The sequence below is a fragment of the Malania oleifera genome, chromosome 1 (genome assembly GCF_029873635.1).
Source record: "Malania oleifera isolate guangnan ecotype guangnan chromosome 1, ASM2987363v1, whole genome shotgun sequence".
Taxonomy (NCBI): Eukaryota; Viridiplantae; Streptophyta; class Magnoliopsida; order Santalales; family Ximeniaceae; genus Malania; species Malania oleifera.
The window spans coordinates 100,654,355-100,675,237 of record NC_080417.1 but is presented as its reverse complement, the minus strand read 5'-3'; the positions used below and the strand labels follow the sequence as shown (position 1 = coordinate 100,675,237).

Sequence of the window (20,883 nt, the reverse complement as noted above, 5' to 3'; positions counted from 1 at the left end):
CCATGAGATCTTGCCACAAACTAGAGGCTATAAATTGAGACCCCCCTCTAAAGCTAAAATATACACATCAATTGCCAGTTGTGTCCTCTTCTGTTTTTCCATATTTTATTCTGTGTACATGTTAAATAGGGACCCGAGTATGTAAAGAATACACAATTGAATATACAATTGATTCATTCTCATTCTCTACATGGTATCAGAGCTAGGAGATTAAACCTAGCTGTTAATGGTGGAAACCACTGGCCAAAGCAGAGGTTCAATGACCTTTGAATCTCACGAGGTAAGAACGAATCTATTTCCACCATGGGCTCAACAGGACTCGACAACTCGTCCTTCCAGCTCATGGTGGAGAAGATGAATGGCTATAATTTCCAAGAATGGGCACAATCGATCAAACTTGTGATCGATGGCAAAGGAAAGTTGGGATTTCTTACCGGCGAGACATGAGGACCTACCCCAACCGAAGCTGTTGCCATTCAGAAATGGAAATCGGAGAACTCCATGGTCACAGTGTGGCTGGTGAACTCCATGAAGCTGTCGATTGAGAGGACTTTTCTCTTCCTACCATCAGTGAAGGAAGTTTGGGATGCCGTCTGTGAGACCTACTCCGACACTGAGAACTCCTCCCAATTCTTCAAGCGTAAGACACTACTATGGCAGATGAGAGAAAGGGATGTTACTAATTACTATATGGAGATGACTGCTCTTTGGTACGAACTTGATCCAAGTTTCGAAGAAGAGTAGGAATGCTTGGGAGATAGTGTCTGATATAAAAACGCCTTGAAAATGAGCGGGTGTTTGAGTTTCTTGTTGGTTTAAATCGGGCCATTGATGATGTCCATGGAAGAATTCTGGTTCGTTGTCCTTTACCATCAACACGCGAAGTTTTCTCAGAAGTGAGACGAGAAGAAAGTAGGCGTAAGGTGATGCTGAAGGAGACAATCTCTACTGACCATACTGGACTAGAAATGTTTGCCCTGGTGTCTCGAGGATCTAGTTCAAGACAACAGAAGGGATGCCCTTGGTGTGAACATTGTTGAAAAGCTGGCCACACTAAGGAGACGTGTTGGGAGATACATGGGAAACCAGCTGACTGGAAGCCACAACAAGGCAACAAAAATCGGGGCTACCATGCCACGGTTGATAATCAAGTTGAGAGACCTCAAGGGGAGAAAAGCAATAATAGTTCCAATTCAAGCGGTGCATTTAACTCTGAGCAATTGGAACAACTCTACAAGATGTTCTCTACCTTTCAGACTTTGGGTCAGTCTTCCACAAATATTTCTTCGGGTTTTTTAGCCCAAAGAGATAATTTTTTGCGAGCCTTGAGTATAACCTCTAGATCCAAAACTCCTTGGATTATTGATTCTGGTGCCTTTGACCGCATGACTGATGCCTATCATCTTTCCTTATCATATTCACCCTGTGCTGTAAATTTGAAAGTTAAAATTGCAGATGGATCACTCTCGCCTATTGTAGGCAAAGGGAATATCCGACTCTCTGACTCCATCACATTGGAGTCCGTTCTTCATGTTCCTAATTTATCCTGCTACTTACTATCAATTAGCCAGTTAACTAAGAATTCCAATTGTTCTGCTAAATTTCTTCCCTCTCATTGTGTTTTTCAAGGCTTATCATCGGGGAAGACAATTGGTAGTGCTAAGGAGTGTGAAGGACTCTTCTACTTTGAGGAGGCTAATGTGAATAAACAACGTCAAATTGCTATCTGTGATTCTGCATTTGTTCCTAATGACAATGATATTTTGTTATGGCATTTTAGAATGGGTCATCCCAATTTCCAGTATTTGAGACAGTTATTTCCTTACATTTGTTCGAATAAAACATCATTTGATTTTTAATGTGAGATTTGTGAAATTGTAAAACACCAACATACTTCTTTTCCAAAGTCCAAATACAAACCAACCTCACCATTTACTATGATTCACAATGATGTATGGGGCCCGTATAGCACTCTCAATTGTACCCACACAAAATGTTTTGTTACTTTTATTGATGACCACACTCGTATTTGTTGGGTATACTTGTTGAAAGACAAAACTGAAGTGTGTTATGTGTTTATCAATTTTCATTCCATGATTCAAACACAATTTCACACAAAAATTCAAATTATGCATATAGATAATGGCACAAAATATTTTAATTGTATTCTGGGAAATTATCTCTAAGAACATAGAATAATTCATCAAAGTTCCTGTGTCGACACCCCCCAACAAAATGGGGTTGCTGAATGAAAAATAAACATATCCTTGAAGTAGCTCGTGCATTGCTGTTTACTACCAATATGCCAAAAATGTTTTGGGGTGATGCCATCCTCACAACTCCATATCTCATTAATAGAATGCCTAATTGAGTTCTCTCTTTTGCCTCACCTCTTCAAAAGTTCCAAGCATTTTTTCCAAACTCTCGTCTTAGCTCCAATCTCTCTCTCAAAGTGTTTGGTTGTACTGCTTTTGTCCATATACATCATCGACATAAACTGGATCCACGCGCCCTCAAATGTGTCTTTCTTGGCTATTCTCCTACCCAAAAAGGGTACAAATGTTATGATCTTGCAACAAAAGGGTATTTGTTAGTCTTGATGTTACTTTCTTTGAAACTACTCCTTACTTCTAAAAGCCCTAGCTTCAGGGGGAGACTTTGAGTAGTAAAGAAGCTCAAGTTTTGGACTTCAATACCTTTATTACTGAACCTGAGCATGTCCCAAACACTGAGTCTGTCTTGAAAAGCGCTTCTAATATGCCAAATACAGAAGAAAACTTGAATTTAGGGGGAGATGTAGGAAAACAATATAACAAGGAGATACTTGTTTACTCAAGAAAGCCAATTAAAGGACATAGAGAATCTCATACCCGAGGCACCAAAAGAGTCGGAACCGGTGATAGATCCAAGCAACCATGAGTCTTCATCCACTCTTGATCAGGTAATGTCTTCAAGTAATCTTGGGTCCTCCTTTGATAAGCCTGCACAGGCTGGTCTCAATTTACCCATTGCCCTCAGAAAACAAACTTGGTCATGTACTCTTCATCTCATTTCCAAATTCATGTCTTACAATACTTTGTCTACAGGGTATTGTGCTTTTACCTTTAATCTTGACAGGATAAAAATTCCAAATAATATTTAGGAAGCCCTTGAGATCCCTGAATGGAGAGAGGCAGTTATGGAGGAAATGCAGGCTTTGGAAAAAAATGGAACATGGGATGTGATGAATCTATTGAGAGAGAAGAAACCAGTGGGCTGCAAATGGGTGTTTACTGTGAAATACAAAGTTGATGGGACAATGGAACGGTACAAAGCCCGCCTTGTTGCAAAAGGGCTTACTCAAAACTATGGCATTGACTACATAGAGACTTTTGCACCCGTGGCAAAATGGAATACCGTTCGAGTTCTCCTAGCCTTGGCAGCCAACCTGGATTGGCCACTCCAACAACTTTACATCAAGAATGCTTTTCTGAATGGCAAATTAGAAGAAGAAGTCTTCATGACAATACCACTAGGTTTTTGTAAAAGGGGTGAAGAAAAGAGAGTATGCAAACTCAAAAAGTCCCTATATGGACTCAAATAGTGTCCAAGAGCCTAGTTCGATAGAATTACAAAGGTGATTAGGAGCCAAGGATATCGGCATGGACAATCAGACCATACTATGTTCTTTCGGCAATCTGAAGATGGGAAGAATACAATTCTGATTGCATGTGTCGATGACATTATCCTAACTGGAGACAACATAGCAGAGATGGATAGGTTGAAGAAAGTCTTGGCCACTGAGTTTGAGGTAAAAGATTTGGGACAAATGCGGTATTTTTTGGGGATGGAAGTTGCTAGATCAAAGAATGGAATTAGTGTTTCTCAGAGGAAGTATGTCCTAGACCTCCTAATTGAAACTGGCATGCTTGGGTGCAAACGAAGCAATACCTCTTTGAAGCCGGAAAAAGAAGAGAAGACATTGGAAAACTTGTTGAACGAGAAAGGTATCAAAGATTAGTTGGCAAACTAGTTTACTTATTACACACTAGACCCGACATCGCATTTGCAGTAAGTGTGGTGAGTCAACACATGCATTCACCAAGGGAAAGTCACCTAGAAGCAGTGTACAAGATTCTTAGATATCTCAAGGGATCTCCGGGCAAAGGACTATTCTTCAAAAAATGTGAAAACAAAGAAATAGAAGTCTTCACAGATGCTGATTGGGCAGGATTAGCAGAAGATAGAAGGTTCACTTACGGGTATTGCAACTTTGTATGGGGAAACTTGGTGACTTGGAGAAGCAAAAAACAGAACGTTGTGGCCAGAAGTAGTGCTGAAGTTGAGTTTAGAGTAGTGGCGCAAGGGATATGTGAAGGACTGTGCTTACGGAAACTCTTGGAGGAGTTGCATGTCACGGTAAAGTTCCCTATCAAACTCTATTGTGATAACAAAGCAGCCATTAACATCTCTCTCAATCCAGTCCAACATGATAGGACCAAACATGTAGAAGTTCATAGACACTTTATCAAGGAAAAGGTTGAAGAAGGAACCATTTGCATGACTTATGTTCCTACCAAAGAACAAACAGCCGACATCTTCACCAAAGGACTATCTCGACAAAGTTTTGATGATTTCACATGCAAGTTGGATATGGTCAACATTTATGATCCAACTTGAGGGGGAGTGTAGAAATCCAGTAGTGTGAATGAAGGCCACGATTGGTGAATGACGACCACCTACCATGGTGGGTGAGCCACCACCACCTACCATGAGATCTTGCCACAAGCCAGAGGCTATAAATTGAGACCCCCCACCGAAGCTAAAATATACATCTCAACTGCAAGTTGTGTACTCTTCTGTTTTTCCATATTTTATTCTCTGTGTACATGTTAAATAGGGACCCGAGTATGTAAAGAATACACAATTGAATATACAATTGATTCATTCTCATTCTCTACATTTTGTAATCCTTACAATGAGGTGGTCTAAAACTAAAATCTATCATTGAATGAAATAAGGCTTCCATTTTTAGGATGGTTTGAAATTCATTTGCCTTTAGATTTCTGGTGGTTGCTTGGACTCATTCCTACAAGTTGTGGATAAAAGCTCTGTGTCTATCAATATTCCTTACCATTGTACATGGGTTTGGAAAAAAATATGGACAGTTAGAGAGGGTATTCATTCTTTTATAAGGCACTATATACATGATGGAAAATCAACTATTCTATTCTCTTATAACCGCATCCATGAAACCCATTACTTTGAATCTATGGGGTTCTATTCTAAGTGTTTGGTCTTGCTCTTGATTCCATGGTAGCTGCAATAATCAGCTCTCAGAATAAATAATGGCCTCATTCATCTATTCTTACCCAGTGTTTTGGAAATTGGAGTTGAGACCTTAGATTTGGATTTGTGTGTATTTGAAAAAACAACAAAGCAATACAGAATTGTGTTTAGTTTCATCTAAATCAACATCCAAGACTTGAAATTCATGCTCTTGAGCACAGTCTTGGATATTTTTTATCTCTTAAATTTCTCCCCATTTTGTTCTAAATTTGGGAATTGCTGACAAGATTATCTAGTAGAAATTTGCTTCAGTGTCTTTGAATCTTCATTATGCTTGGGACCATATTACACCTAAAAACTCTTGTTGCTTGGATAAAATTGTTCAAGAATCAAATTCTAATGTCTTCTTTCACATCTTGGTTGGCTGTTCTCAATAAGGATTCTACTTTAGATAGGCTTGTAAAGTGGGTCTTAAGGATTCTTCAGCCTATTATCTTTGTTAGAAAGCTGTAATCTAGAGATCATCTATTTTTCGTCTTCAATTGTCTACAATCAAGTGTTTTTATTTTTATTTTTTATTAAACCCCAACTTTATTAATAGCCCTCACTTATGGCGGAGGAAAACCGTGGTTACAAACATGCCACAAGGGATTTACAAATAAACAAGTAAAACCATCTCAGGCAACACAACCAATACAAGCCTAATAAAACCAGTACTATTATCCAACTAAAACAAATTAAATAAGATCATATGAATCAAAACAAACACAAACAATAAACAAAATACCTGCAAAACAAAAACCTGTGGAAAACATAGGAGAATCAAATGATGACATTTAAAAACGAAGGCTTGGAATACTCATCTTATCTATACGAATTAGACCTCTCATTTTATTCGGCAGCATATCACCTACAAAATATCTCCTCGTGTTGCCTCCCTCACCTTGACGAGACAAGTAATCCGCCACCTGATTACCTTCTCTAAATTGGTGCTTTATAGAGAACTGAAAGTCTTGTAGCCCCTCCTCTAACAATTCCAAAAAGTCCCATTAGTACTAGGAAGAGCAAATTCTAGATGTGATCCATCCTACCACCAATTCCGAGTTGCTTTTAATACAAATATTCTGATATCCCTACTCTTTACAGAGCCGAACATCACTCATAAAAGCCTTTAACTCCACTCCATTATTAGTATCTGACTCAAATTTTTAGAGAAAGCAGCCTTATTACTTGATGAGTTGCGGATGATACCACCACCACCACCACAATAACCCGGATTTCCTCTACAAGAGCCATCAATATTTGGCTTCAACCAACCTACAAGAGGCTTTTCCCAGACAACTTTTTGAGGTGTTTTAACCTTTGGTGTTATCGATTTCACTTGGAACTCTTTCAATAATTTCTTATCAGTAGAAGGCAGAGAACCCTTCACGCCTTTTGCAATTTTAGTGAGCCAAAACCTCATCGATAACCAAACTGCATTCCCTGACTCATACTTATCTTCCGTGCGGGATTTACAACGTCTGAGCCAAAGTCTCCAAGAAATTATAGTAGGTAACAAACCGATGAACGTACCTTTTTGGGTTGATTTTTTGGCACATTTGAACCATCTACTAATTTTCACCCTCCAAGGTTCCTCATCAAAGTTTAGAATTTCCAAGACAAACGTTGCTCTCTTCCAAACCATACTTGTGATGGAACCCGTACTTAGAACATGATTGAGAGATTCCTCCTTTTTAGCCATGCAACAATTGCAACATGAGACCATATCAATTCCTAGTTTTTGCACTCTTTCATCTACAAGAAGACATTGGAACATGACTTTCCACATACACATTGATACTTTCTTAGGTAGAAGTTTATGCCAGACCCACTCCATCCACGGGTATTGCTCCCCTTTAATTCTTATCACCTCTCAAGTTGAGCCAGTTGAAAATTTTCCATCTATGGAAGGCTTCCAAATAAACACGCCAGGCCTCGATTTGTGCTTTATAGAAGACAACAAAATTTCATCTGTTTTGGGACCCCTTACAATCAAGTGTTCTATGCAAATATAGCTATTGATGAGACCAGAGCCTGTTGTTGTTGGCAAGTTGAATTGAATTGGCTTTATTGGTGTGAGTACCCAAAACTCAATTATTCACATTTTAGTTAGCAGGTTAATCTAGTCAGCTGTGGTGTACAACATTTGGAGGGTTAGAGATCAATCAGTATATGATGATTATATGCATAAGGTCTTTGATTGATAGGATTATATTTTAAGTTAAGAGGCAAGTCTGTAGGTACTAGGTGATTTTGATTGATATTTTAGGCTAGAGGATTTTCTGTCTTCTGTTGTCTTTTGTTTTCACTTTGATCTTAATAGGTATCTTATAACCTTTTTTAAAAAAGGATTCCCCCTTGTGCCCACAGATAGTAGCCTACTTCATAACTCCACTGATCGGCAAGGTTGCAACTCTATAGCAAATGCACAAACTAAGTGCGATATTCTCCATTTCAGTTTCTTTAAAAAAGTACAACTTTTCTTCGCCCCATTGAGCAAGCCTTTTGCTGCCTTCCTACGAAAGCTCCTAATATTCCAAGATAGCATCTTACACTACATTGCTTCCTAGAGTTTGATTTGGTTACTCCCCTGCTCCTTCCTGTTCCTGCATTCTGTCCACATTTCCCCCTGTAATTGACTAGCTAGGCTAATCTCATCTCTCCATTGCCATCTCTTGCCTTCTTTGGATACTCCTCGAACTCTTTTCATCATTACTACTGTCCTTCTACCTTTGTTTAAGGCTCAGAAGCAGCCATGTAGTTTCTTTCTCATGCCAATCAGAAACTAACCTTCTGAAGGCTTTCACGAGGTATTGAAGCCATCTTGAAACTTCTGTTTGCCTCAGATCCATCAACCGGTTTTCTGTCAAACCTTTGCTTGGGTCCGCTATTGCAAGAGGAGTGCTAGCCATAAGATCAGCAGCCTTGTCCTCCTATTTGACAATTGCCTTGTTTCACCTTTCCTCCTCATAGCACCTCTGTTACTAGAGTCATCTGCAATGATACCCCATCTGCGACCTTCCTCAAATTTTCCAGATGTGGTGTCATCACTCTTCAAAGTCTGACTTACCTCAAGCTTCTAAGAATTTTTTGGCTCTTGAATTTTGATGTTTCTCCTTCCTCTAAGGCTGAATCATTTTTTTGGTTGCCAACCATACTTTACCCATTTCCCCTTTGCCTTCTAAGACCATTGGCCATTTGAGGGAGATTGTCTGTTATCATTGTTAGCCGAAACCCTAGAGTGATTGGGCTGAGCTTTCACTACATTCTCTGGATTAGTGCAACCAAAACTATGATCTTTGAAGGCCTTCCTGGCCCTAACTTCCCCAACTTGAACCCCATCTTGGCCCAAAGCTGGGAAATGCTTTAGGATTTTGAGAAGAAGCCCCCAATGACAGGCCATTTTCTACAGTTTGAATTCACCTTTTTCATCTTAGTGGTCTCAAGCCCAGCTAGTTAGTTTTTAAAATTTGAAATTTTAATCTCTCACCTCCCTAACCCACGCATTTTGTCCCATTCTACTTCTTTTGTGCGTATCAGCTTCCCTCTAGCCCATCCAACCTCTCAGCCCATGAGCAGTGCCATCTCCACTCAAATTGAAGGCCCATTGATTTCTTGTAGCTTCAACAGCTCCTAAGTATTCCCCAAAAGATTTCTTCTACTGCTATGAGGATTTCCTTCTCCAGCAAGTTTGCTGGAAAACTGATCACAACCTGTACTTGTTCTGGTTGTTTGTTCACCTTATGGCACCCAGTTAAGAAGCAGTTCTGCTCCTCCTATACTTTTTCATGCTTTGAGGATTAATTGAGCTGTTTCATTTTTTGGAAACTGCAACGATAAAAAATTGTCCTCCATTTGCAACAATTTAACACAGGAGGGAATATTTGACACGGCTCCTCCTCTTCACAATTTGCAGAGGTCTCTCTCCCCACTAAATCTCTCCTTAAGATATTTTTTTCCTGATAAAATGAAGCTATTGCTAGCGGGGCATCAAGGGGATGCCAACCCAAGGTTACAAAAAGTCAACCACTCCTAAGAGTGTCACACACATCAAGAATTACATTCTGATCAGTCACAATTTCCCCACTGTGCGAACTGGAAACATCAGCAATCAGTTGCTCTTTGCAAATTTGAAGCAGAGTTATTGAATCTTTGAAGACTCTTATTTCTTTCTTTTTGAACACACAAAAAATGGCAAGAGGAATGCGACTCAAAGTCTTTCTCCTTCCCTTAGTGGTTCTAATGTGTTTCCAATCCCAAAGCTCCCCTCTCACGGAATTTGCAGCAGCCCACTGATGTCCAGTCAAGAACAGAGCCATGTTCCACAGATTTCTTGTCCAGGGGCAGAGGAGAAGGATGTGTTTTAACTGATTCTGCATCAGCCATACGAAAAAAAGAAAAAGAAAAACACCTATTGGTTATGGTTGCTTTCTTTCTGCAAGTTGGCCAATGTTAGAATTTTTCCATGTGTTGACTCCCTAACAAAAATGGCAACCTTTGAAGGGGCTGCTGTCTTCCAAATATGAATCCAGGGGGGGGGTGGGGGGGGTTGGGTTGTTGCTATTTGTTCCCATTGGAGAGAGCTTCTTGTGCAAAGATATGACAGTGAAGACACCATTTCTGTCCAAAGCCCATTTTGGTTTGTTGGAGATGTTTTATTACTGGAAATTATAGAGATTGCTGTAAAAATTAGAGAGTTCATGTAGTTCCCAATCTGCCACATTCCTAGTAAAGGGAATATTTCAGAAGATCACTCGATCTGAGATTTGGAGATGATCCCCTGATCTCCTTAAAATTGCATTACTGAGACATGACATCATCCTTACCCGAGTCTTACCATCCTCACTCCACTCTACTGCCAATTTTTCTCTAAACTAAGGTTTCCTTAAATGATTTGCCCCTCGCAGATCGAGGGCAGATCTCTCTTCACAAATTCTTCACAATTTTGATCCAAGGCCCTCCATTATTCCTTGGGCTCTTGATAGTGTAACCAAAATCCCCATTTCTAGCTTCAAAATTTTGCATGATATCTGAAGCCCTACTCCTTCTATTGCTGCTTTTAAAAGTTTGAACACCTTTTCCACTGCTTTAATTCTCCTTGAACTCCGTTGGCACCATGGCCTTGAAGCTTCTCCAAGCGTTCACACATCCATAGGAGATGGTCCTCATTAACTAATATTTGTCATAGGTAATGCCACCCTTCCTCAGGAAACTTGAAATTGTATCAGATTACTGTAGACATCAACATGGTCAAAAGTCTAATCTTGAGCTTTGGTACAACTCTGTCCCTCATTGGTTAGTGTCATGAGCCAAGCTTGTTTAGTGCATTGTGCTTGCCTGTAACCGCTTGCCTTGTGTGCTTGGGATTGGTTAGCATCATGTTAATATCAGCATAAAGTTTTATGCTTTGAGTGTGTTTATGTCCCAGTGTAAAATGAGTGCATAACTCCTCGAACAATTTGATATTTTCTAGTGCTAGAGCTAAAATAGCATATAAAGCTCTTTAGGGGTGGGTGAGTCTTCATTAGTCTTTAAAACTCATTAGCTTGTGTAAATATGTTCATCCTACTTGCCTCCCTCGTTAAGCACATGTTGCTTACAGAGTTGTTTAATAAATTATGTTTTTTCAATATTTATTACTTGTTTGCCATTTGTTTTCATTAATTACTGCCTTTTCTTATGTTATATTCAACTGTTGTGAATATGTTCTGTTGATAAACCGTGGTAATCTTTGGTTGACTAGTTAAACAAGAGTGCTTTTTAGCTAGTGCAGCATGACCCTTCCCAAGGTGCAAAATACTTGACCTGTCACCGTCAGTTTGAGGGCTCAGTTAAGCTTCTTATGATTTGTTCATGGTTGATCGATTGTTTCCTCTTGAATTCAGATAGTGATGTTGCATCTGAGATTGATGTTAGCTCAATCTGAAATTGGTGCTCTAATGTCTAGAATGGAAGGGCATTGAGATTGATGTTCCTCTTAATGTTGATTGGAGTTTGCATTGGGTCATATTGCCCCTAAGATCATACTTTGGAAATTGTATTTTCAAAAACTAGTTTGGTAAAATACCTTTTTTCTCTTTTTAGACGAGAGGCATGATGGTAGCGCTTCAGCATGATGCCTTCCGTCAGAAGCATAGGAGTTTCTTGCACTGTGGTGAAAAAAAAATGGTTTTTTTTTTTTGATGATAGAGGGGAAGTTTTCATAATAAAAGAGTAAAGGGATCAACAACATTTTCTATATCATGCTATTAATTTAAGAATGGCGATGGCTAGCAACAGAACTACATTTGTTTCTCTTCACAAAAAACAATGAATCTATGGGTAAAAACTTTCGAAGCATCTTTTATCATATTGCGCTTGAGAGTGAATTACTACAAGAACTTCCTTTCTCTAGAGTTCTAAATAAAAGGGCAATCCACATGGTTTGGAGGGAATGAGTGGCTGAGTAGAGAGTGGGCACTCCACATTAAATGCACAAATGGACACCCGGTGTTGCAATGCTGGGATTGTGGTTCCATAAATGTGCGTCAAGGGTCTAGGATACTGGAACAACCCACAAGTCGCTAACACATTGTCTTTTTTGAGGGTTGATGATTCCTTGCGTTTGTGATGATGAAATTCCAGCAAGGGAAGCCAAGGAAGGAAAGTTAATGATATGAATATCTTTGATCAACGTGAAAATTTTGGTTTTAATGTGAATCCCATTTTATTCTCGAAGAAGTATTTCAAATGGTTGGGTTAAGTCAGATAAATGGAAGGGGATGGCTTAGTTGAACACAATGTGGTTCTGTAGGCCCAATAATAGGGGGCTAAGGATTTAAGGCCCAACGACAAATGAACTTCATCCAAACAAGTGTTAATGAGTGGGCTGTTTGATACAACCCACAATAAGGTTGAATAAAATGGGTATGGCCCAAAAGTGAACAAGCCCTCTTTGTTTAGAGGATGCCTTGTTTGGTTTGAAAAGGTAGGGCCTTTGAAGCTTTTGCAAAAACATAAGGAGGAATAGAGGGGCAAAGCATAGGCAATGATGGAAGATTGAGTAGGGGAGAGATTCTTGCAAGACTGTAGGCGTTGAAGAAATGGTAACTTCACCTCAACAAAGGCTACATGGTAAAGACTAAAGACACATGGGTTTTTGAATTTCAAATTTGACTTTATGAAGGCTATTAGAAGTGTACAACCGAGTGAAAATGAAGTTGGTTGGAGAGGGTTTGAATAAGAAGGCTGATAAAGAAAAGTAGGGGATCAATTCAGATGACACTGAGAAGTTTCTTTTAGGTTTTGAAGATGAAGAGGACGAATCAACATTCTCTTATGATTCAAGGATAGTTAGCTTTACATTAAACACTTGTGAAAGACTCAAGGAGTTGGTGACTTAGGAATTCTTCATTTGACTCCCGAGATGTCAAAGGATGTCATCATTGTTAGGTTGTGGGCCTTCATTTAGGGATCATTTATCAAACAAGCATCGGATAGGGTGAGAGTGAGGTTGTATGAGGAACTAGTCAACTAGTGGCAGGGACTTTGGAAACTACTAGCCAGACTCTCAAAAGGTAAAACATTGTAAGTTCAAATAGAATTCTTCCTATTTTATTTTATTTTTTATATTTTTTACAAACTTTGATTCACCGAGATGTGATAAAGAGCTTGAAAATGAGGGGAGTTTCAATATGATTGACCTTTTAGGAGATGAGACGGATAACTAGGTAGCCTAACATCTTGATGATTTGGATCTTAGCTTGGTGAGTCCTAATGGAGAGAAAGCCAGGCTTGAATTGGAGGGGTCTTGGAGAAAAGAAAAAAGCAAATAAGTTGAGTATGGAGTTGGTTAGGCTTGCTTCCCTCAATGACAAAGGAAGTAGGTCATGGGTACTAATAATGGCTAAAATTGGAGTGTGGGGATTTGGGTGTGGTTATAAGAGAAGAATGGTTAAGGAGTTGGTTGATAAATTTAGTCTGAATGTCTAATTTTTATAGGAGTTTGAGGTTGATGAGTTTACTTCATTGTTGAGTGTGTTGGATTCTTTCCTTTCTCAAAATACGGAAGATGCTCGAGTTTGATTAGGGAATTCCTCGAGTCTCTTTTCTTCTAAATATTTCTTTTCTTGTCTTTTGAAATTTGCAATCCCTTGTCCTTTTCCTCTATACCATGTTGTTTGGTAGGCTAAGGTTCCTTTTATGGTTCGAGCTTTCCCTTGGACTTTATCTTTTAGTAGGGTTATTACAAGCGACTTGTTAGAAGTAAGGAGGCCCTATGAGGTTCTTAGCCCACATATATGCATATTGTGTTGCGTAAGATCAATGCACACCTTTTTCTTTTTTATCAGGGGGCAAGAAATCTTTGGAATGCTCATTTCTCCTATTTTAGTGAAATGAGTGGCACTGTAAAAATTTGTGTGAATTCTTTCTTTTGAGATATCAAGGTTTCAGGAAGAGTAGAAGAGGGAGGACTATTTGGTTTTGTGCAGTGCATGCAATCATTTTGGACACACTGGTTTGAGAGGAATGCAGGGATTTTTAAGGCTAAATTGGCTTCTTGATGGTAGTCGTGGTATAAGGTAGTTTTTTTTCCGCTTTATTTTTGGGCGCACTCTTCGAATTTTTGTAGGATTTTCACGGTCTAATCTACGAAAAGATTGGAGCATGATGCTATTGTAATTAGCTATGTCAAGGAGGTGTCTTATCTTCCATTTACTTACCTTTGTTTATGTTGGTCCAAGTGGCAACTCAAGAGAGGTTTTTGAGGGAGAGGGAATTCAGTTTAATTAAAATTAAAGTGCTTGATATCAAATTTAAAGGAAATTAACAAACAAAGCGAAAAACAGAAATATTGAATCAGTTAAACTATAGTGGTAGGAAAGAGAAATGCGAACTCTTTTATAGTGATTCAACTATCCCTGCCTACTTCACTTTCTCAAGGCAAACTACCTTGAGGTTCCACTAACCCTTGTTTTAATGGAGACGAGAATTAATTAAACCGATTGTTTTTTATGGAGACGAGGAAAGCAGATACACCTTTCTTTGATGGAGTCAAGGACACCAAATTATAAGATATGATTACAATAGATATTTCTTCACAAGCAAGGATATACAAGTTGAAGGACAACAATGATTCTTAAGGAATATGCAAGATTATGACACGAGTTTTTGGTGTTTCTCTCAAGAGTGAGCAATTTAAGGGACAAGATTGATTAAGGGAGAAGAAAGAGTTAAGAGTACTTAGATATTCAATATCAATATCTTTTCTCATGCTCTTTGGGCTTAAGAAGGCATATATATAAAGTTTGGACTCAAACTAACTGTTTTACGCTTGGTAGAGTTAATCTGCTGCTCAAACCAGTCAACTTGTGTCATGGGTCAGTCAATGGGGCATTAGCTATTAGAGTACAAAATTGATCATCGGAGTCTCTTATAAGCAAGACTGGTTGACTGCTTGAGCTTTCTGCCTGGGTCAGTCATCTTGCTACCATATTGGACAGTTGGCCACCTTATTAGGGTAACTCGCAACAGTTGTTTGCATTTTTAGGTTAAGTGCTATTGTACCATGACCTTTATATTCTTAAAGATATACAAGTTGTAAAACAATATAATTGAGAGAGAAACAAGAGAAATAAAACAAGAAATAACATCTTCAATTTCTCTCAATTTTTTCAACTTTAATGGCTCCAACTTGTTGAATCACAACTTTAAACACAAAGCCATTAGTACTTAATAGTTTGTATCATCAAAATTAGGTTAATGAAATCTTGGGGCTAAAAGTTTAGTTATTAGTGTTTTTTATCTTAAAAAAAATAGTCTAATAAAAATATAATAGGTTGTTTGGCATCAATGCCAAAAATTATGGAAACAAAAGCAAGAAATGAAAACTAATGCCCTAAAACAGAAACTAAAAGTTAAAATCTAGTTGGTTAATTATTTCAAAATAAAACAAATTTAAAATCTAATTGAACTCATGCTCTTTTTGTCCTTGAATCAAATAACAGTTAAAAATACAATTAAAATAATAAGAATGCAAAAGAATAAGAACTAAAAATATTATAATGAAAAAAATTTATAATTATTTTACATAATTATTATATTTTAAAATTCACTTTTTAGTGCACCAAGAACAATCCTACTGCACATTAAAATTGAAAAAAAAAATGGTAAAATGATTTTTCAATGATTTCTATTATTATTTTTTTTTTCAAAATTTTAGAAATTATATAGATATTTTTATTTTAATTAAATTTTAAATTCTCATGGTCATTTTATTTTAATCTTTATGTTGCAATAATTTCCCCCAATCACTGAAAGTCATAAAAACTTGTTTTCAATTTTTTCAAAACTTGACAATAAATGTAAAAACAATCGAGCAACATATATACATTATGAGAACCTGTTTCCTCAGTGCACATTAACAACAACAGAAAGTGAAATTATACCAAACAACCTCCATGCTTCTCAATTTTAGAGATTAATCCATATTTCTGTCTTTGGGGGAGACAGACAGTGTTGAAGTTATATTTGTCTAGTTTATTAACTAATAATTTTACTAATGCAATCTTTTGCTAGGTCTTTGGCCAAGAATGATTGAAATGTCATTCTAGGCTGTGTTTGTTTAGCATACTAGATTTCATAGGATTAGAATTGGTTAGACTTGATATGACAATTATTTTGATGTGCGTTTTGCTTGTCGTCTATAAGGAATAGGATAATTGGTATCCTATGCTTAATATTGCTTAGTGCAACATAAGATAGGATTGGCTAAATGTTAGAATCAAAAAAATGCTGCGGTTCTCCATAAATCTGCAATGTTCCAGGGGAAGGTAGGTTGAGATTTTTAGCATTGTTTCTTTTGCTTTTCTCAGATCTACACAGTGGCTGGCCAATGTTTTTAGCATCTGTGGGTTGGAAGAGGGTGGGAGATCCAGCCACCTCCATACCACACACATGGTATAAGGACTGCTCCGTATTCTGTCTATTCCTTATTTTTATGCACAACAAAAATGGGCTATGTGAAAATTTTTCCAGCCTATCCTGACCTGGCCAGGACAATAAATGCGCCCCTGATATAAAACAGTGTGGCAATCAAGGTCGTAAATTTCGATTTTGACTCAAATTTCAAAGCTCCAAAAGTACAAAAATTTCAATGGAAATTTCGATTTGAAAAAATAACGGAAATCAATAGTAAAACATTGAATTCTTTGTGAAACTTTAGAAATGGTTAACAAACATAATAATGTAAGTTTATATACTAATATTACAAGTTAAATACATCTATGTTGTGTATGAGGTGGAAAAGTCGTAATATAGTATGTGTATCAAACATATTTGTAAGATAATGTACAGTAAACATATTATGCTAATACAAATGAAATTCATAAATAATTTAAATATTATTTATTATGCAAATAATGATAATTTAGACATGAATGATTAAATAAAATGCTGCTGTAAGTTTATTTTTTCATATAATTTCAAAAGAATTTGCAATAATATTTTGTTTCGATAAAAATAAATAAAATAAATTAAGAGATTCACTTCACTCATAAATCTCTTATTTGAATTTTAAGGAAATTTCCTTGTATATTTAAAATTTTGACAAATTTCGCTGGAATTTCGAGATTTTGATAAATTTCAGGATGATTTGTTGAAATTTCGATGGAAATTATGCAATACGGAAATCGACTGCCATTTCGATTTCGAGGGTGACAGAAATCGGAAATTTTGACAGAAATTTCAATAATTTCATGGAAATTTAAGACCATGGTGGCAATATTATTGATTAGTTTCATGCGTCTATTAACATTGGTAGAGATCTTGTATTATTTTTACTAATAGTTTTTTCTTTTAATCATTTTATGATATTTCCGAAGAAAAATTAAAAAATCTTAAATTGGCTTAATCTGTTATTCTAAGCACAGAAGCATTTTGGTCCATCTCTCCCAAACTTTAAGTTGGATTTAAAAAATGTGCCACTTGAGTTCACAAGTGGTGCTAAATATGAATTTTTAGAACTAGAGTCAATTTCTCTCTCTCTCTCTCTCTCTTGGCAGGATCCTTGGAGACAAAAACCTATCTCAATTAACCTAATGTGCCAACGTCTTCCTACCCTGTCTTAATTACATGATGAGATAATATGTGGTGTTTGCATGCACGCACATTGCATGTCAACCGCCTTCCAGCATGATTCTTATTATCTTGCTCCAGTCTTCTGATATGTTGATTTCAATATTTTAATTTTTTCCATTTGGTTGCAGATTCCTGGTCCTGCCCCTCCGAAAGGACCAGCGATAGAGCACTCGAAGAAGACTGGCCTTTGGGCTGTAAAACTACCTTCATCAGATGCCATTGTTGTACGAAAAACGCTAACAACATTGACAGAAAACCCTGGTGGTCTTGCTGGCATTAATGAGAGTGCTGAGCAAATTGAGAAGAGGATGACCTTTTGGTCAACCGTGAAGCCAGCTTATTTTGGGGTGAAGCTAGGCTCTAAGTCTCTGTTGGGTGTTCTTCGATTCATTGCAGTTGGAATGTTCATTGGGCTTTTGGGAAGAACTACATTTGGGCGGTGGCTTCTCTTAAAATTTCCCTCAATTTTCAGCCTTGGGTGGTTCAGGAAGAAGGGTCCTACTGAGGATGAGATCAGAAGTGCTTCCTTCAAGATGTGGTTTGTTGGACATGGTTTTAGCGATAGCCATCTTGTCTCTCATGGACGCCAAAAACCTGATATGGAAATAACGACAAGAGTAATGGGACCTGAGATTGGTTATTTGACCACCCCAATAATTTTGCTTCAGTGTGCTCTTATTCTTCTGAGCCAGCGTGACAACCTACCAAAGGGAGGCACTTATACTCCTGGAATTGTTTTTGGCCCTACAGATCTCCAAGAACGACTCCAAGAGAATGGAATTTCTTTTGATGTCATTTCAAAGAGTGCTCTCAATGCCTAATAGTAGAGCCTTCGCATACTTTCTGGGAAAATAAAACAAAATCGTTGGGACTTTTTCATTACACTGGCACATGATAACTAAAGGATGTGTTTCATTAATCTGTAGCCTCATTTAATGTTTGGTTGGTCCTGTTATAGTTGCTTTGTCTGCATTCGATTTTCCTTTTTGATTCTCTTGCTTTTTGGATGTTCCAATCTAGTTTGAGATTCTATTTCATTGTGGAATTATCTACTTTGAAGTGCTTTCCAGTTCCATGAAGGGTGGGGAAGAAAGAGGCGGGGGGGGGGGGGGGGGGGGGATTGGGCGGTTGCGGAGACTGCAACGATAAAGAGAGGGAGGAAAAAGAAAAAAATGGATTTCTTGAACTGCAACGATAAAGAGAGGGAGAAAAAAGAAAAAAATGGATTTCTTGAGTGGTGCTCTTGAAAATAGAGACCGTTTCTTGTTGGATTTCATTTAGACGTTTTCTTGGCCAAAGCATCAAGGATGTTATCAGTTTTGACCACATTATTTGTTTAATCCTCTTTCAGACCGTGTGTTTTTTCTTCCACTTCTCAATGAGTTGAGCTAAAGCCTTCTTAGAACTCCCATTAGCTCCCACTGCTGTTCTTGCCTTTTCCCTTATTTGAAGCGCTTGCTCTCTTAACAACTTGTTTCCCATCATCTCCCTAACTGCCTCTCCAATCTCCTCACCCTGCACGACCCCTAGCCCTCCACCCCAATCCCAGCTCTTCAGCCACATCCCTAACCCTGTGCTCTCCACAACGGATGCATTCATCTTCTGGTCCCCATGCTGGGGCCATGCTAACATGGGCACGCCATGCCATGCGGCTTCAATAACTGAGTTCCACCCACAATGACTGAAAAATCCCCCAACTGCTGCGTGACCCAGGATGTCCTCTTGCCTCACCCAATTCTTCACCACCAAGCCATTTTCCTTTGCTTTCTCCATAAGTTCATGTCCAACCACCTCATTCAACTGTGCTTCATCTTCTCGATCAACTTTCTTATCCTTCACCACCCATACAAACCTACATCCACTCTTCACTAAACCCTCACCCAGCTCTCTAATTTGCCCCCTTGACATAGCAGTGCGGCTCCCGAAGCTAACATACACAACTGACCCAGATGGCTGACGATTGAGCCATGCTAATGAGTTACCACTCTGAAAATCATTAGGTACAAGTGGTCCAACAGCAATTACCAATGGTAGCCTGTTCACTATGCTGCCGTCATTAAGTGCTGCAAGTGACTCCTGCTCAAAACTCTCAAATGTATTGATCAAAATTCCATCTGATTGTATTAGACTCTTACCGTTCTCTGTGATGAGTGTTTTTAGGAGATTATTCGCATTTAGTAGCAATGGTGGTGGAACCCATGATCTGGGTATTGGTTGCAGACCAGGAATGTTAAAAACATTCTTCGCGTCATCACCCATACTTTGTGACCCAACTATCTTATGAAAGGATGCGAAAAGTGTTAGCATTTTCGCGGATGGTGTGAAGAGAATGTAGTTAGGGAGACCATGAGCTTTGGTGATAGGGATAACTGTGGAAGCCAAGCTCATATCTGTGATGAGAGCAGAAAGGGGTGGTGAAATAGAAGAGAGAAGAGGAGATAGGTGGTGCGAGGAGCGACGTATGGCTTCAAATTTCAGATAGAAAAGGTCTTCTAGCTTAGCCGCAGAAGGATTGTCCAGTGGGAGGAGATGAAGTTGCCTTTCACTGATTAGAGGGAAGGTAGAGAATAAGCAAGACAGAGCTTGTGACTCAGCATCTGAAACGGTCGGGTGGGTAGTGATAATGGTGACTTGAGCGTCAAGAGCGGCGAGTGAAGTGGCCAGTCGAAGGAATGGCGTTAAATGACCCATGCCGGAGCCAGGAAGGAGAGCTACATGAGGAGCTGATTTTGAGCTGCTGGAATATGACATTTTTAGTTTTTGCTAGAAGTGTAGTGGGAGAAAGGATTCAGCTACTGTGATTGTAGCTGTAGAAGGAAGGACTATACATATAGCCAACCCCAATCAACTACCTACCACGGAAGATACTCTGTTTCCAGCGAATGCATTGAATTGTATGCTTTTGTAGTCAAAAAAGGCCACTGGCTTCTGAATTTATTTAAACCTTGCCTTGCGGCCCCAAGTGTCTAATTAAATTCCTCCCTCAACGGGTCCCAAACCTGTAGGCTGCTGCGTGAGTGACCTAACATGAGCTGCTCTTCCCCTTGCCTTTTTTATATTCCCTCCAGTCCTACTCCAACTACCCAACTCTATTTTGCTCCCTCCAGTTCCCACTATTATTTATTCCCTGCCCGGCGGCTCTTACACTTCTTTCCTTCTTCCTGTAGGTGAAAAAAAATAGGCGAGACAATTAGTTTGCAACCATCCTTCCCATGACTCAAAAAAGGAAGCTCTTTGTTAATGAATATTTTTTTCTATATAAGAAAATGCAGCTCTTGTATTGGCAACGACAGCCCACCAAGGTTAGAGTTTAGAAAGGAAGCACAAATGTAAAAATAATGTTAATGATGTAAAGAATCATAAAATTTGCACTTTAATATAGTTGCTAGAAGTATTGACTTAGAGCTAAAAATTCATATTTTCACTAGTCTCCACTAACTTGAACATTAATTTGTT

General features: G+C 38.4%; 2 protein-coding genes across 2 annotated transcripts in view; one reads left to right on the top strand and one right to left on the bottom strand.

Moving 5' to 3' along the window:
* LOC131155240 (probable mitochondrial saccharopine dehydrogenase-like oxidoreductase At5g39410) overlaps positions 1 to 18,382 on the top strand; it is a 32,194-nt gene extending 13,812 nt beyond the window's left edge. Inside the window, exon 2 of the mRNA XM_058108235.1 lies at positions 17,556 to 18,382. Within this exon, the coding sequence (XP_057964218.1) occupies positions 17,556 to 18,248 (693 nt within the window). The 3' untranslated portion in view covers positions 18,249 to 18,382. The remainder of the gene's footprint in view (positions 1 to 17,555) is intronic.
* A 200-nt stretch (positions 18,383 to 18,582) lies between these two features.
* LOC131155232 (UDP-glycosyltransferase 708G1-like) lies at positions 18,583 to 20,220 on the bottom strand. The gene has a single exon (XM_058108225.1). The coding sequence runs from the start codon at positions 20,176 to 20,178 to the stop codon at positions 18,775 to 18,777; it is 1,404 nt and encodes a 467-aa protein (XP_057964208.1). The 5' UTR covers positions 20,179 to 20,220; the 3' UTR covers positions 18,583 to 18,774.
* Positions 20,221 to 20,883: the final 663 nt, after the last annotated feature.